This window comes from Gavialis gangeticus, unplaced genomic scaffold, assembly GCF_001723915.1.
Source record: "Gavialis gangeticus isolate Ggan-Ray unplaced genomic scaffold, GavGan_comp1, whole genome shotgun sequence".
Taxonomy (NCBI): domain Eukaryota; kingdom Metazoa; phylum Chordata; order Crocodylia; family Gavialidae; genus Gavialis; species Gavialis gangeticus.
The window spans coordinates 24,860,956-24,877,412 of NW_017729011.1; the positions used below are offsets into that span (position 1 = coordinate 24,860,956).

The following is a 16,457-nucleotide window of genomic DNA, read 5'->3' on the forward strand; positions in this document are numbered from 1 at the left end:
GGTAGGAGGAATAATCTTAAAAAAAAAAAAAAAAAAGAAGCCATTCACGTGATAAACATAGTGCCAGTTTTGCACCTAGCTATTGGAAATTTTAAAGTGTTTCTTTAATATTTAGTAACAGATTTCTGAGTGGAGGTTTTTAAAATGTCACTGCACATCTTTGCGTTACGGTAGGTTGTGTTAGCTCCAGCTGGCGAAGATCTGTCTGCTCTCCAAGCTGTGCAGCTATCACCACTGCTAGGACCAAGCACTTCATGCAAAAATATCTTTGGCATGCCATGCACTGCAGGTGACCCTCTTTTTTTTTTTTCTCTTCCACCCCACGATCTTAGTTCAAACTAATAAAAGGTCAATATCCAAGTCCCATGGGTAGAGTCACTATTGACACAGTCCCTAATCAAAGCCAATATTGGCCAAAACTGCTGGAAGAGAAGTTTCTGAAAATGTTTGTGCTGGGCACTAGCTCTTATCTGGTCATGGTTCTCTTGGAGCAGTCATCAGACCAGCAACCAAGATGGGATCCAGTACTAGCACTGTTCAGAAAATGCATGTGAACAGTGACTAAACAGGCAAGTTCCTGTATTGACCTCACATTCTTTGTTCAGAACCTCCTTGCGTTTCCTGAGGGACTGAGGATTTGCTGTGTGAACTAGGAATGTATTTCTGAAGCACACGCTTGCTTTTTGGGCTAAAGTAGGGCCCACTCTTGCCTCCTGAGCAGTACTTGAGTCCATGGATAGTCCTACTGACTATTTGGGGAACACTTCCCTTGCAAGAGAGGAGAGCAGAATCTGGCCTCCCCAGTCATTCTCTTAGACTTCCTGATTTCTAAATGGGATGCTCTGTATTCACATGGTCTGGATACATTTTGTTCCTTCTCCTAAAGGAAACAAACAAAAATGGTGAGTTTTAGCACATGCTTGTTCTTGCAGTAAAACAGAGTAACTTGTCTTGCCTGGAACTTCATTGACTGAGACTGAAGAAGTTGTTGAGTTCCTGTCCTGCTGTGCATGTCGCTGTGCAGAAACCCCAGACCTCAACTAGTGTGTTTCTGGGCAGGGAGTTGGAGCAGGAGTGAGACATCCAGCTCATTTCACGCTGGACCTGGCCGTGCTTTCAGCTCTGCCTACCAGTGTGTGTAAGGAAGAAGGAGGTTTGTGGGACCCAGCAAAGGGCAGCAGACCGCTCCAAGTTGTACAGCCCTCCTGTGCATTTTACTTCTCCAGGCAGGGTTTCCTTGATCGAACGCTTTTTTTGGTGATTTCATTGACTGGATTCCTCACAGTCTACTTGTAAATGAGGTTTGTTTGTGACATTCATTCATGTGGTGGGTCTTTTCTTTCCATCATCCACAAACTTTTACTTGGTTTTATTTTGATCTGTATATATAAAAGCAATGTAGTCATACCATGAAACCATTTACTAATCCTCCGCCCTTCACGGCAGATGCAAGTAAACCCAGACGTGACTGTCTTGAGGCTTTGTCATCTCGGGGCTGTGTTTGATGCTCTGGATTTCACTGCTGGTTTGTGGAAACCGCATTACTGGCATCTTAAAGGCCAGTTAGATTTCCTTTTTGCATTTTGACTCAGAAGGTCACAGTTGCAATGGTGAAACATTTTCAGTGCTAAAAAATGGAACGGAAGAGATCTGTGTGGGTTGAAGGGAAATTTTAGATTGAAAATGGAGGATTTGGTCCCAACAGAATGAATAAAATGAGAGTGGTGTCAGGAAATCTGATGTTACATTATCAGAAATTGTACTTTTTTTGGCATTTGTCACGCACTATCTTCCTCCCTGCCACCACGTTTTTTTTTTTTTTTTAATTCTGTACTTTTTATAGAACACATTGGTTTAGTAATTGCAGTAGGAGAAAAGATGCACAGTTTATTCTCTGTTTGTTCCTTGGTCAGTACTTTGATCTGGCTTTATTCTAATGAGTCCTCTAGCTGTTTGCCTTTTCTCCAAACGCATCGAATTGTATAAAAGACCTTTTTGTTTTGGGTGGTTAATTCTTAACTTGGGGTTAGCATAAGCTATACAGTAATGGTAGCTGTGGCATTTTGAGTTGCTAACAGGATAATCGTGAAAATCCCTCAGTTGAAACGTGTCCAGGTGTTTGGATTGTCCCAAATGTTCAAAATACTGGGATGCAGAGTGCCAATCTGTAACTCTGTGCATAACAGTCAGTGACCTTTTTACTGTTTCAAATGGCTTACAAAATGCAGGGTTGGTTTACAAGACATGATCTTCTGGCTTGGCATGGTTTGGCTTTCAAGAGAATTTTGGATTTAATTCTCGTTTCCACAAATGAATTGGACAAGTCACTTGCATCCTTCAGTTTATTATGTAGGGATCATAATTGCCTCATACCTCTCATATACTGCAAGTGCAAAATATCACTAAATTTCAGTGCTGCTATGTATCAGCCTGCCAAACCCAAATTTTTAGCTTTCACAGCACAGCTGAGTATGTAACAAAACAGATGAATAAGGGTTATTCTGAGTTTAACAAGTGCATTAGAGTCCTTTCGAAGACAAATAGTATTGGAAGTTTCAATCATAGTTTGTGCTTAGATTATTTATTGCTCTCTCTGGAAGAATCCAAGGAAAATTGGATTCAAGTTTCATGTACGAAGTACTGTGGAAAATTAGAAGATGCAGATCCCAAACTAGAATTTAATGAAAGTGAATGCAATCTAAAATAACAGTAAGTTGCTGTCAGCCTCCATTGCGCTTTATTACACCGCTCCTGTTTTCATTGTTCTGCTGCTTGAAACGAGGGTAGACGCTTCTAAAAATTCTTTCAGACCCGTGTGTGTTTCTTCTTCCTCCATTGCGTATTCCTTCCCCAGACTTCGTTTGTCTAGTTGCTGACGAATGCCAGGGATAATCTAGGCTCCATCAGGTTGCATCGCTAACGAAGCTATTCCTAGCGTCTCACACAGCTTCCTTTCTCTGGGCCCAAAGGATAAAAGTAGGCTGTTGACTCCTTGAACTAGGAAAGGTTTTGCTCCCTTATCAAACGTGGCATGAGCTTAAGTAGGTGGCCTGCATTTTCCAGTAAAGTGGTTTTGCAGCTTATGCATTATCACAAGGGGGCATGGTTAGTTGGGCCAGAGCTGTGTTCCAGTGCCATTTCATTAACCCAGGTCTCTGAATTCAGAAACCAAAGGATGATCCAAGACAACGGCTTGATGTTCTGTCTGTTAACTTAGGGGAATTCCTGATGCTTCAGAGGAAGACTGGAAATGTGACTTGCTTGGGAATTGTTGAATTACTGGATAGTGGTAAAGGTTTTTTAAATGACTGCTAAATGTGCTAACTTTCCCAGATTGTTTGCATCTTACATTAGGAACTTAGGGCATTGAAAGTAATGATAACAATTGCTCCAAAATTAATTTGAGATTTCAACTGGTGCAGCACTGGTTTACATGAGTAACATCCAGGCGATATAAAACAATAACATCTGTGCAATTCTGCTTTGTATTCATACTTGTGTCAAAGCTCCTGTTTGCCTAGACCTTACGTTACCTACCACTATGGAGAGTCAGAATGTGCTCAGCCGGTTGCTGTCTGTGTACTTAAGCTGGAAGGATTTTGGGGTTTCTATGGAAGTTAAGTATAGCGAAAGAGGAAGGATTCTTACATCAGGCATTTCCTAGATAGATGCAACCACTGGAGCAGAGGGAGGAAAAGATCAGCATCTCTTCCTCTGTTTGTGTCCAGACTTGTACGTGCATTTCCCCAGACACACAGGCTTCTTGCTTTCAATGCGTTGGATTGGCAGCAGTGATGTGACTATATGTCTTTTTTTTCTTTTCTTTTTAATTTCAGCACACTCCTTAGGGCAGAGTTTGGCATGTTATGATGGAAGGACAACATAACCATCCACATCATCTAGGGGACCAGAACAACCCTCTTTGCAAACTGCCAGGACAGGAATATCAGCATGATCCTCAAGTAAGCACACTTTGTCCTTTAAATCCTAAGAACATAAATCACCTTTTTCCAAAAGATGCCATGGTCCTTTGTGGTTTTTCTGGTAAGAAGTAATATCACAACAGACGTGGGGCATATTGGGACGTGGGCAGAGACAGCCTGACAACGTTGCCTCAAATCCTTTGTTTCCCATCTTCCTAGGATCATTAACATTTTCCATCATTTTTGCGCTTAAAGCACATGTTTTGAAGTCAGATATAAAAAGCTCGTGCCACGCTGTCTGCTGCTGCAGTTCTTCAGACAGAGGCCAAAGAAGTCATTTGAATTTAAATGAATAAATATATTTTTTTATCTGCTTGCATATTTTAATAGTGAATATTCAAGTGATAATTACCAAATAGAAGAAACGGTTTGGTCTAGATGAAATGTTATGCCGTGCTTCCAAGTCTTTGGAGCCTCTGGGACCTTGCTTCCTCAATTGTTTTTGTGTGCACAAACACATTTCTTTGTACTGGTGCTTTCTTGTACGTGGCATCCCACAAAAATAGAGAAGAGATATTGTTGGGTCTTTATGCTTAAAATAGCTTCAGATTTTCAATGTAGTCAAGAAATTCTGATTGTTGTGTCTTCTGGCTGCCTCCCCCTTCTGCAGTTGTTTCAAGTGGTCAACATTATCAGAACAGCTAAGCTTTACCTCTGCACCATGTGAGTAGTTACCAAAAAGACTGCAATGAAAAAAAAATACTTGAGAGGACTGGTGGAAGTGTGACTGGGTTCCAGACTGTAGAAGGAAGCGTGGGTGTCAGTTTGTCATTTTAAATACTGGATCCAGCAATATTTGAGGTTTCTTTAGCAGGGATAATTCACTGAAAAGCTGGAGCAAAACACAGTATAAGAGTTCCAAAACAAAGTTGCCTGCATATATAGTACAGTGATTAGTGTATCTTGTGCTGCACTGCCTTGAAAATACATAGAATGGAGCACAGCCCCCTCCTTCCCCCTAATGTAGCAATTTGTCATATTAAGTCATTTAATAATAATTGAATCCCCTTGATTAATCTTCTAGAATTAGCCAGTTGCATTTTGAGCAATTAGGGTTAATTACTGCCTCATTTGGCAGGATGGAGCCCCTGTAATTATTTCATGAACAAGATGAGGAAGTGTTCTTATGCAGCAGATACATTCATGGCATCTTGGAGCACATGTTAGAATTTGTAATGACATAGTTAAGTGTAATTAGTAGCTAATACACTATTTACTGCTGTTACCCTGATACCGATCAGCCTCATTTGGCTGTATGGTCACTGTTCAGTGATGATTTTCCCCCAGCCCTATTAGTACCTAAGTTATGTTAATAGGGGTCTCTGAGTGTGTTAGCTTTTCTGAAGATGATCCAGGTTAGGGATGTGGGTTGGAAAAAAAGATATTTAATTTTTTTGCTATTGCTTTTAAAGCACTAATGCTGAGTAAGCCAATATATATAGCATTATGGGAAAGCTGAAATGTCTCCTTTCTGCAAACTCCCAGTTTGAGGACTAATGCAGGATCATCTTGGCACTGAAAATTACTATATCAGCTTCTTGGCATATCATCATGAATATGCATGGAAGCAGCTCTGATTTTTCTATTTGGTAGAAACTAAATGAGAATAATATCTTTTTCGGAACTTCTCACCTGGAAGGCTCCCAAGTGTCATAGTGTCTGTGCAGTGGGAAAGGAACAGTTGTTGCTGCTAGTTATGCTGGCATGTCGTGCAGTTTTTACAGGTGATATAGGGGTTTGGGAAGGAAGACAGCTTTAGCCAAGCATTTCCTATGGAAGTGTCACATGTGGGATGTTTTTGTTGAGCAGACAGGGCTTCTAAGGCCTTACCTGCAGGAGAAACTAAATGATTACTTTTTTCATCTGCAGAAGGACCAAAACAGGATTAATTCTTTTCTGTTATTTCCATTTTATTATTAGATCAATTATTTTCTTACAGTCATTTTCAGTCTCTCTTCATTTTTGAAGAAAATAAAAAGGAAGATGCTTTCAGTCCTTCCCAGAAATTCATCATTTCTATTTGAGAGATAGCAAAGTGGAGGCAACAACTTGCTTATTGCCACAGAAAAAGTAGACTTGGGATCCAGAGTTTATGATGCCCTGCCTTCCTCTACTGCAGTGGTCTCCAAAGGTTTTTGATTGTGCACCCCTATCAGTAAAAAATTTTTGAGCACACACCCCCAATATATGTTGAATTATGCTGAAAGCGAACAAACGAGTGAGGGCGCCACTGTCAACCCCTCTGCGTTGTGGAACTCCCACTCTTCCCTCAGGATACCTTGCGTATCGTACGTGACACGTGACCATCTGACATACGGACCGAGTGAGGGTGCCAGTGTCAGTCCGTATATTAAATATTAGTAAAGCTTAATTTTCTTTCTTATTTTTTTAGATAAATATAAATAAGTTCTAATGTTTTCTTCCCGCACCCCAGTGGATTGTCTTTTGCACCCCCGGGGTGCGCACACCCCACTTCGGAGACCACTGTTGTACTGGACCACACTTCAGTAACGAGGCTATGTGGTTTTATCCAATACTGCTTTACAGCTACTGCTGCCCTTCAAGTCCCTTAAGCAAGTTGGGGACAGTGTTTTTCTTTTCAAGTTCTATAAAGTGCTAGTGCAGGCACAGCTTTCGAGTTGCACCCAAGTTGCTTCTGCTTGCCACCCTACATAGCTCTCATTCTGGAGGATTTTCCTGCTTCATCAAATTTGGGGATACGGCCATGGCACTCTGGTGGCTTGATATTTATTTTGTTATAAGTTGCAGATATAATAAAAGGCATATCATTTTGACTTTAAGAAAGATAAATTGACTACATGTCACAGTTTCTTGCAAACTTGCCCCAAAAGACCTGCAGTGCTAGTTTAGAGCCATCCCTTGCTGCTCATCTGCAGTATTTATATTTAGTGTTTTAGTTAACCTTTTCCTTATGACTTGCTATAGAACTTCATATTTAGAAGTTTTCTAATTAGAGTAAGTGAATATATAAATATAGAGAGGACCCAATAAAATCTTGGTCAGGCTTCTGGCTCGTTATCAGCCCAGCACTGTTTTCCCAGTAATGTTCCTGATTGCGAGTGGGTGATAATTCACATTTGCAGATTGCTTGCTGTACACAGCAGTAAGTAATAAAGATTATGGAACGGGTATATAAAATGACATTTTAAAAATGTGGGATTTTTATTTTAATTAAAAAAAAATTAGTTTTACAAGCCTTATGACACATTTCAACATCTTCTCTTTGCCACTTACTACAGTTCTCAGGTGCTAGGTCTGCTTCTGGTACAGATATTGGTCACTCCGTCTTGGATGCAGGTTTGAATTTATTACCTACTATTCTGTTCCACTACATTTGGCACCATGCTCCATACTATGTATTCCAGTCTGGAATAAGTCTGTTCCAGTTACAATTCCCTGAAGCACCCAGCTTGCTTCTCAAGTGAATATTGACATGGGCTATTAACCAGTGTTGGTGTCTCTCTTTTTTTTCTACCATCAACTTTTCATTAGCCAGTATACATGTATTTTGATAGAGATGATAACATTTTGAAACTCAAGCCCACTTGTTCAGCCAGCTTAAATTCTAGCTGATAGTTCAGAGTGACTGTACATTTAGGTTTCCAAAGCTGTACAGTCCAGATGTTTGAGACCTTATATGTTCTTAAGGCTCAGGTATTAGTGGAATAATTGCGTGCAATATATGAGCAATATTTCCTGTTTTAGAGCCCATTGTTTTCCTGTTCTGGTTGCTGGAGATGGGAATCTACATTTTCCCATTTATCTTCCTACTGTATTTTGACAAATCCGTGTCAGAAGCAACACTTCCATCTCAAAATATACAGAACATTTTTCAGGAAGACTTTCCCTCTTAGGAGATGGATGTACCATTTGACAGGTCATAAAGAGATTTGAATAATTGATGTTGATATTAAATCAGTCCTTTGAATACATATACATTACACTGTATGTGTTAAAGCTTCCCTATGTACTATCACAGATGTCTTTTAAAGGTGAAATTGGTTTACGGTAAATGTCATTCAGATGAAGTATGCACTTTAAAAGCATAGGAACAGTTGCTTTAAAATTAATGATGCATTGCAAATATCAGAAAAAGCTTACATCCAGCGTAAAGATAATTAAAATTCAGGTCAGGAGTCTATGACTTACTTGGACTAAATTTTTTAATGAGATTTCAAAAAATTAATTGGGCCAATGTTTTTGTTGTTTTGCTCTGTTTTTAAAAATATTTGTTTCGTGCTCCGATGAGGGGGGGAATGATTTTTTTTTTTTGTTTGATAACTAAGGCCTGAAATGTGTAGCTTTTTCTCTTTAACTGTTGGTTACCCACATTTAGTCATTTGTAGGTCCATCAGAGATGCACAGAACTTTCTGTGACCTGGTGGTCATGAGTGCACACTTACAACTAGCTCTGGCTTCCCTATATTCCAATCAAGCAGGAAAAAACAACTGAATTTATGGTTAATTATTTACTGTTTAGACAGTGGGCAGTTAGTAGAGGCATTTCCATCTTCTAGCTCTACCAAAACCAAGTTTTCTCCATGCTTCTGGGTGAAGCTGCCATGCACCCACTTCCACGTGGTGTTAATATTCTGCTGAGATTTTTGCTCAATGTCCTAGTCTCTCTCTGGTATCACGGGTCAACAACAGCATTGCCTGCTTCTAGCCACAACCATCTTAGTACTGTTTAGCAGTTGCAAACTATTAGATTTTTAATAATTAGTTAATTTAGTGGTGTTGAAACGAATTATATCAACTGTCCCAGAGACTGAAAGCCTACAGAAGAAATACTGTGTCTCCCAGCATGTACCATATTTGAATTCTGTATTAAAACTGGACACAAATTCCCGTTTCAGAAATCTTTAAGAGAGAGTTCCTTGTTCCCCTGTTCTTGCTTGCTGGTAGCTGGTTCCCTCCAGAAGAGGTGGAACAGGTTTAATGATTGATGAAAAGTCATTGTCAGAAAACGGAAAGGCATCAGCTGCAACTGTAAATGTTAAGAGATGTGCAGGAAGGCAACCTCTTTACCCCTGGAACTGTAGTATGCAGTGCTCTGACCTCGTCTCTGCAGTAGCCTTTCGTGGCCACACTGGCTTGATTGGGAATCGGACTCATGTCATTTTGGGAGTATGGCCTAGCAGAAGAATAGCACGTTTTGGTAAGAACAGAGGAGTCTCAGGTCATGCTTGTGCGCTCTCCTTAGAGTATCATAAACTGGGAAGCTAGCTGCTGAGCACAAGAGTATTGGAAAGGGGGCATTTCTTCAAGATGAACAGAAGCCCCCTGAAAGGGCAGAAGGCAATCTAGTCTGTGTGCCTGGGTACCATTATAACAGATGATGCATCAGGACGTGTTCAAGCCTACTCCGAAGGAGTAAATATGTAGTGAGGACTTGTTTTAACCCTCTGTCTGCCTAGATTGTTGTAGGAAATGTCTGCCAACATTCCCTTTATAATTAAAGTTTGTCACAGAGCAGCTGATATAATTAGTCATCTTATCACATGCATCTCTGAGGAGTTTCTCTGTTTGGTGTGTTTTGTTTTGTTTTGTTTTGTTTTAGAATGTGAAACCTCATTTAATTCTCCTGTTTTGGCAGGAAATCCCATTAACCCCCAGAACTTGGTGCTGAAGGATCTGGCAACCGTCTCCTTTAGAAGCATTTTGAAGAAGGTGGCCCATCCCCACGACTGGGCTTGTGTCAGCCCTGGATGTGCCAGGGACATTGTCCAGAATATCTGGTTGGGACGATCTCTATGTGGTGCTTTGAACATGAATAGCAGCTTTATCTGAACAAGGGACATGGGTGACCTAAATTTTTGTCTAGCTCTTTTACAGATCAGCAGAAAAATAAGACTCTGCTGTGTAGATATGGAGAGAGAAGCCTTTGTCTCGAAAATCAGTTCTTCCCAATCTTACAGCTGGCCTGGGAATAGGAGTCAAATCACTGCATTTTCATACTCTGGGATGAAGTTCCAATCATGGTTAGGTACAAAATTTCCCAGTTAATGTATCCCAAATGTGTTTGGGAGATACTGGTGCTGGGCTCTGCCTGTGTACAGACCTTGGTGCCTGGAGAGGTGAAGCTCTCCTGAAATGTAAGTGGGTGGAAAGGTTTCACCGACCTGGCATTTTAGATCGGTAGATGTATAGCTCCAGGGGAACGGTTCTAGCTATCCATTTGTGAGACATGATTTGTATGTGTCTGTTCTTTGACAGCTTCCCTGAAAAGTATTATCAAGGATTAAACTGAGAAGGATCTGCAAAAAAAACAGAGTTCCCCTTATTAAAGTGGTGAAATATATTTGCAAAAGGTCAGAATAGGAGCGAAATTTTCCTTGCGAGATGTTTACCAAGCGTTAAGTCTGTTCCTTTGTAACAGAACTCAGAAGAACTACGTGCTGGCATTAAATGCAAGAACAAAAAGGCACATGACAAATGGCCCATCCTAGACAATAGGCAGTTTTTCGGTAGGGTTTGGTCTGACCCGAGCATGCTCTTTGGTTCATGTTGTAATCTCCCATCCTCTCCTAGGCTTTATCAAAGCTCCATTACTTTAATTAGGTCTGATAGGTTGTGATAGCAAATGCAAATCTAGGTCATTGCATATGTAAATGTGCAGCTGTAGTCCTGGAGGATGCCAAAACATATCAGCTGAGGTGTCCAGTCATCACCCAGTATTAACTCCAGCATGGCAAGCAGACTTCGTATGCCAACTAGGCTAGAAGTGGTTAGGACACCTGCATCTACCTTGTCAGTCTACTAGCATTATTTATTTTTTTCAGTTAAGTTGCTAGATATTTCTTGACACATACACAGAATATTAATTTGCATTTTAAACATGCGTTCATATTTTTAAAATGTATGAAAAACAAATGAATGGGGTCCCTGTTTCCAACACAGATCTTTTGCTTGCATTTGGATGGGCATTACTCCTTTGGGAAGATATTGGGTGCATGATGATTTGAAAGGTTACTAAAGATATGTAATGTGTCGGCTGTGTTCAGCTTCCTGCTTGGGTCCATCTAAAATACAAACCATGGGTTTGTGCAAACTGTTCCTTTTAATGCTGTGTAACTATCACTTCTATTGATAAGCTTAGGTAATCCTTAACAAATGGCTATATTTTCAACAGCTTGTTGTCTTAGTAGACGGAATCCAAAATAGCAGAGGAGAAGTCATGCTTCTAGGTGTACTCTATCCCATTGTTGCCATAAGCAAAGGCCCCTTTTTTGGACTGAGATGTGTTGAATTCTTTTGGTTTGAATGTTTCTTGGAATAGCTTCCTTTTTTAAATGATGACATCTGAACAGGAGAGGTGTGGGGTGGGCAGGCCCTCCCACACTGTTATAATGATCTCTATTGGTCGTTCTAGTGCTTTGGAAATATAGGAAAAGTTCTTGCATAACCTCCCAGTCCTAATCAGTAAGCCCGTCAGGAGAAGAGGCACCAATTTGCTGTCGCAGCTAAGGAACATCTTTTGATGAGGTTTATTTTTAAAGCTAAATAGACATGTTTTGCATGTTTAAACCTTTTTGGCTGAATATCGTAATCCTGAGTTAGCACAGTGATTTGACTGCATAACAAATAGGTGAATTAATTTATCCTTTATTGGGAAAGCACTTGTATAAGATCAGAATAGGAGATGATATTTATCCATTGGTTGGTGCAAATATGTCTGACCATATCCTTGTTCCTTCTTCTGAATTCACCAATGAAGAATGGTGCATCTGTCCTGAATTGGGTCAGGACTTGTCAGAGTGGAATGCAAATTGCCAGACTCTACACCAGGCACTTGTCAAGGGGAACTTTTCTAAAAGCAGATTTTCAAGAGTTGCCAAAGCTGTGAAGTCCGAATGTTGACAAGTATGGTTCTCTGTACGTAACCTCACATTTGCTAATATTAATGGGAGGTTTTGTGGGGCTGACAGTGAATAACTGAAATGACGCTCCATGGATGCTAAATCAGCTGTTGCATTAACAGTCTGGTGCATAACTGACAATCCTTAAGCTCAAATTCTTTTCTCCAAATAGTATCAGTGACAATATGTTGTAGTATGAGTGTGCAACATGAAGGAGAGAGACGGAGAGGAGAAACTTGTCCTGAATCCTTATTGTAATTGAACTAGTGGCGCATGATAACTTCTGAACATGACAAAACTTCAAACACAGCAAACCTCATGACAGTCGCATCCCTTTTTATAAGTGGGACAAAATGTAGATTATAACCCCTATACTGGATTGGATTGTGAAGGTGGGGAGAATAGCAGTGCATGTTCCTGTGTGCGCCAGTTTTTGGAAAGAGGAAGTAACAAAGTCTGAGGCAATAATAGTTGAGGGGAAATGCACCCTGTAATTAGCTTCCTGGTTTTCCATATGACTGACCTCACTGAATGAAAGGCTAGTTGTAAATTAACCTAATTGTTTGCCTAGGCTGTTGCCCTTGCCGTAGACTTCTGATTGGTTTTTTTTCAGCCTGGAGTAATCAAATCCTTTCCAAACACTACAGCAAGACTGTTTATGGGCTCTGGGGCTGGAAATTGTTCTTATCCAGGGCTTTGCTTCCGAAGCAATTACTCTGGGTGTCACTCTGGCAAGGGGAGTGTTTTTGCTCTTTTAGGGCATTTAAGCTAAGGGAGATGATGAAGATGATGATGATGGCCTCGAGTTAAATTTGCCACTGTCTGCTACTTTCATTATGAAATTTGGAGCAAGTCTGATAGCTCTATGTTATTTTTTTTTGGTCTCAGCTGGAATTGGTAGGTACTTCTACATGCACATTATAACAATGGTACATTCTTGACGGAAATCTTCTCAGTTTTAATACTTGCGTATCCAGCTGGGAACATCTGTGACGGGGGCATTCTGCAGACATGTAGGAACGAAAAAGCTTGTGGCTATGAACAACACAAGGAGTTGAAGGGGACACGGGATGAAAGGACTTTGCGCTGTCATTTGTGGTGTAGAGCTGCATTTTGTATATTGGGTCACCTTTAAGTAATAAAACCGAAACTTTCACCTTCCATAAGTGTGCAAGAAACAGGCTTTTCATTGTTTTCTATGTTTTTTGCATTGTGGGTGTTTTTTGAAAATGGTTCTTGAAATTGGTTTTAGCTGGCTGCGCATTATAGTTGGTATGCTAGTTTGTGAGTTGAGTAAATTAAAAAAAAAATCTGATGGAGAAGATTTGGAAGTCTTCTGCTGAACATGACATTTTGTAACAGCTTGTATGATGTGTATATAATCTTGGTTACAATACATCCATCAATTATTTTGGGTTATGGGTCAGAATTAGGCACCCAGCTGTAAACCCAGATGTATTTTTTTTTTTTTATTTGTAAATGCTAGAATGACACTTTTTTTTTTTTTATTATTATTATGTTGTATACCTTAACCTATTTCTGCTGGTTTTCTGCTCATTAAGCTATCAACAATTTTAAGGCCTGGTAAGAGAGAGATTTTGTTTCATTGTCGCAAATGCAGCATAATCAGAAGCTTCTGGGAGGATGTCTCCTTAATCCTAAAGCCTGTGTTGCCCGTGGAGCAGGTTAGGTAACAGCAACAGCAGCAGAAGCTTCTTTCCTTCAAGTGTACAGTCTCCACAGCCTATTTAGTCCAGGGCACCTCTGCTAGGATTGTCAACTGCAGATTCAATTGTTAATAATGACTTATATTAAAAGAGTGAATTTTTTGAGGGATTAATCTACAAGCTGGTCTAATTACATTTTTATTTTGTGATGAGAACTCTTAAAAGCTTAAAATGGTCTACTTGGCATGCACAGCAACTTTAAGTCATTAATTTTCATAATTTCTTTTTTAAATGTTGGTTAGCACTCCTGTTAATTATAGAAGAGACCAGAATGGCTCGAGGGAGCAGTTCCTGGTCTATAGAGTACATAATGCTTGTTATGCTGCATATACCTGCCTAACTACATATTTACCTGAGACTGCTCGAAAGTGGTAGTCAATCTGTCCCTTGTGAAAATAATGTACAAAGTTGATTTGCGGGTGAGTAGCTGGGGAGACAGCAGTTTGGGCCTAATTAGTTATTTACACAGGAGACTGGGACTTTTTCTTTTCTTTTCTAAGGCACTAAACTAGATGCATTAGTAACATCAATTGCATTAAGACCAATAATTAATATATTTACAGACAAGCGTAAGTCAGCCTAGATCCAGCTCTTGCACCTCAGAAGTAAAAGCAAAAGTATTAAGGTGTTTACCACTCTACATTTCCTTATATACATTTTTATAATCATTGCTGTTAACTAGTATCTTCTGTTTTACATTTCGATTTGGGGTTTTCGTTAATTTGCAATATTTTAAAGTGAGGAATGAAATTGTCAGAAATTGTCTGGCTTACGCTGGGGCATAAATTTTGCTGTTGTAATTACTACAAAAGAACTGAAATCTGTAGGTATAAAATGAGGAAGTAAAAAAAGCATTTGTGATGAACTTGGAAATCATATGGTTTATACCTGTTGAACAAGGCCTGTTTGCTTCCTGTAGGCTAATTTTTGTGGGTAGCAAAGGAACTTTTCGGTTAGGTCCTGAACTTTCCCCATTTAGTGCCCTTGCATGGTGCAGCCTGTCATAGACAAGGGAGGTTGCTGTCAGGCGAAGGAATCCAGCCTGCTTCCACAAGAGGAGATTTTTGTGGCAGACCCATGCCGTCACACTCTTAACCATGCAATATTTTCATCCTTGTGTTATCAGTAACGATGGAAGTTGCAGCATTGTGAGCATGGAGCAAGAGAGTTGGAGAAATCTCAACTCACTGTGTTCCCACTGGGTTTCTCTCATTCACTGACTGTTTTATTTCTTTTGAATAAGCAGAGGCATCTGACGTCCTACCCATACCGCTGCACCTTGGCAGATTTTCAGATAGAGAAAAAGATCGGCCGAGGGCAATTCAGCGAAGTCTACAAAGCAACTTGCCTTCTGGACAGAAAACCTGTGGCGTTAAAGAAAGTTCAGGTGGGCATTCAAATGGAAGAGCGGATGGTTTTATGGGTGAAAGAGACCATTCTCAGACTTCTGCTTGATTTTTCACAGATTTTTGTAGGCGAAGTGCCTTCTCCCCGTCAGAATTCTCCCGCCAGTGGAAAGGATGGAAAGGGACAGTTCATAGAGTCAAGCCCTGAAGGGACGATTAGATCATCTGATATGAGCTGCAGATCACAGGCCACGAATTTAACTTGTGTATGGCTAAAGCATATCTTCTAGAGAGGCATTAAGTCTTGATTTGAAAACATCAGAAGATCTGAATCTGTTGGGGTACTCCACTGGTTAATTGCCCCCATTGTTTAAAAAAAAAAAAAATTGTGCCTAATTTGTCATTTGAATTTGTTGGTGTTTGGCAGTCTTTTTTTTCCGTCTGAGTTGCCGCAGTGGATGGTGGTCACCGTTGACTCCCATAGACAGGAGCAGTGTTAGTGTTGTGGTTGTCTTCTATGGGATTTGTGGAGGCATGGAGATAAACTGATTTGTCTTAGGCTCACAGTGAGTCAGTGCCATAACTGGGAGCAGATCCCAAGGGCTGGTGTTCAGTACCTTTTTTTTTTCTAAACCTGTCCCCTGAAAAAACGTTTTGACATGCACCATGCTGGGGTCTTTTGACCCCAGCTGTCTTTCCTGCCCAGATGCAGGGGGGCTGGACCCGATGATCCTGTGAGGTCCCTTCTAGCCCCTAATGTCTAGGAATTATTCCACTCCCAGCAGACAAATCCAGCTCGGCTCCTGTCCTGACTGAATCAGAGCCAGTGTGTTTGTGCCACCCAATCTTTGCCCATTGGGTCTAGAATTGGGTAGACCTCTCTAATAACAGTGATGTGGAGCTATTGTATTTTCATGCCACTTTTCATTCATTTTTTCAAAAGGATTTGTCTTGTTTACTTTCGGATAACACATAGAAAAAAACCCCTAACAAAAAATCCCAGAGTGTTGATTGGCATAGACATGAAATTAGGAAACTAACTTCTTGACACAGGACTAGAGTATGAGAATATGGAGCATCATGAAAGGTTGACAGAAAAGGGGCAGATGGCTGAGGACATAAACTCAGGGATGGAAAGCCTGGCTTGCTGCTCTTCTCAAAAGAACATCATTGATATCTGGGAATAGGGGAGCAGCTGACATGCTCGATTAAAGGTTTTCAGTGGCCAGACTTTTCACTGATGGTATAAAATTATAGAAAGAATTGCTTTTTATTTTTATTTTTTCTGTACTCATTAAATGATGTTTAAAAAAAAAATCTGAAGATATTTCACACGCACGCTGCAAGCTTATATCTAGTTTCATAGTTTCTAGGGTCGGAAAGGACCTGAGCAGATCATCTAGTCCGACCCCCTGCCATGGCAGGAAAGAGTACTGGGGTCAAACGACCCCAGCAAGATGTTCATCTAACCTCCTCTTAAACCCCCAGGGTAGGAGCCTGCACCACCTCTCTTGGAAGTTG

General features: G+C 40.4%; 1 protein-coding gene across 4 annotated transcripts in view; it reads left to right on the forward strand.

Annotated features, from left to right (window-relative positions):
* Positions 1-16,457, forward strand: part of NEK6 (NIMA related kinase 6) — a 105,551-nt gene that overhangs the window by 17,560 nt on the left and 71,534 nt on the right. The window contains exons 2-4 of one of the 4 annotated variants that reach the window (XM_019510885.1): positions 3,837-3,962; positions 14,834-14,977; positions 15,056-15,202. In XM_019510885.1, the coding sequence (XP_019366430.1) occupies positions 3,867-3,962; positions 14,834-14,977; positions 15,056-15,202 (387 nt within the window). In that variant the 5' untranslated portion in view covers positions 3,837-3,866. Of the gene's footprint in view, positions 1-3,836; positions 3,963-14,833; positions 14,978-15,055; positions 15,203-16,457 lie in introns of those variants that run through there. The other 3 variants (XM_019510886.1, XM_019510888.1, XM_019510889.1) reach the window with 3 other exon arrangements.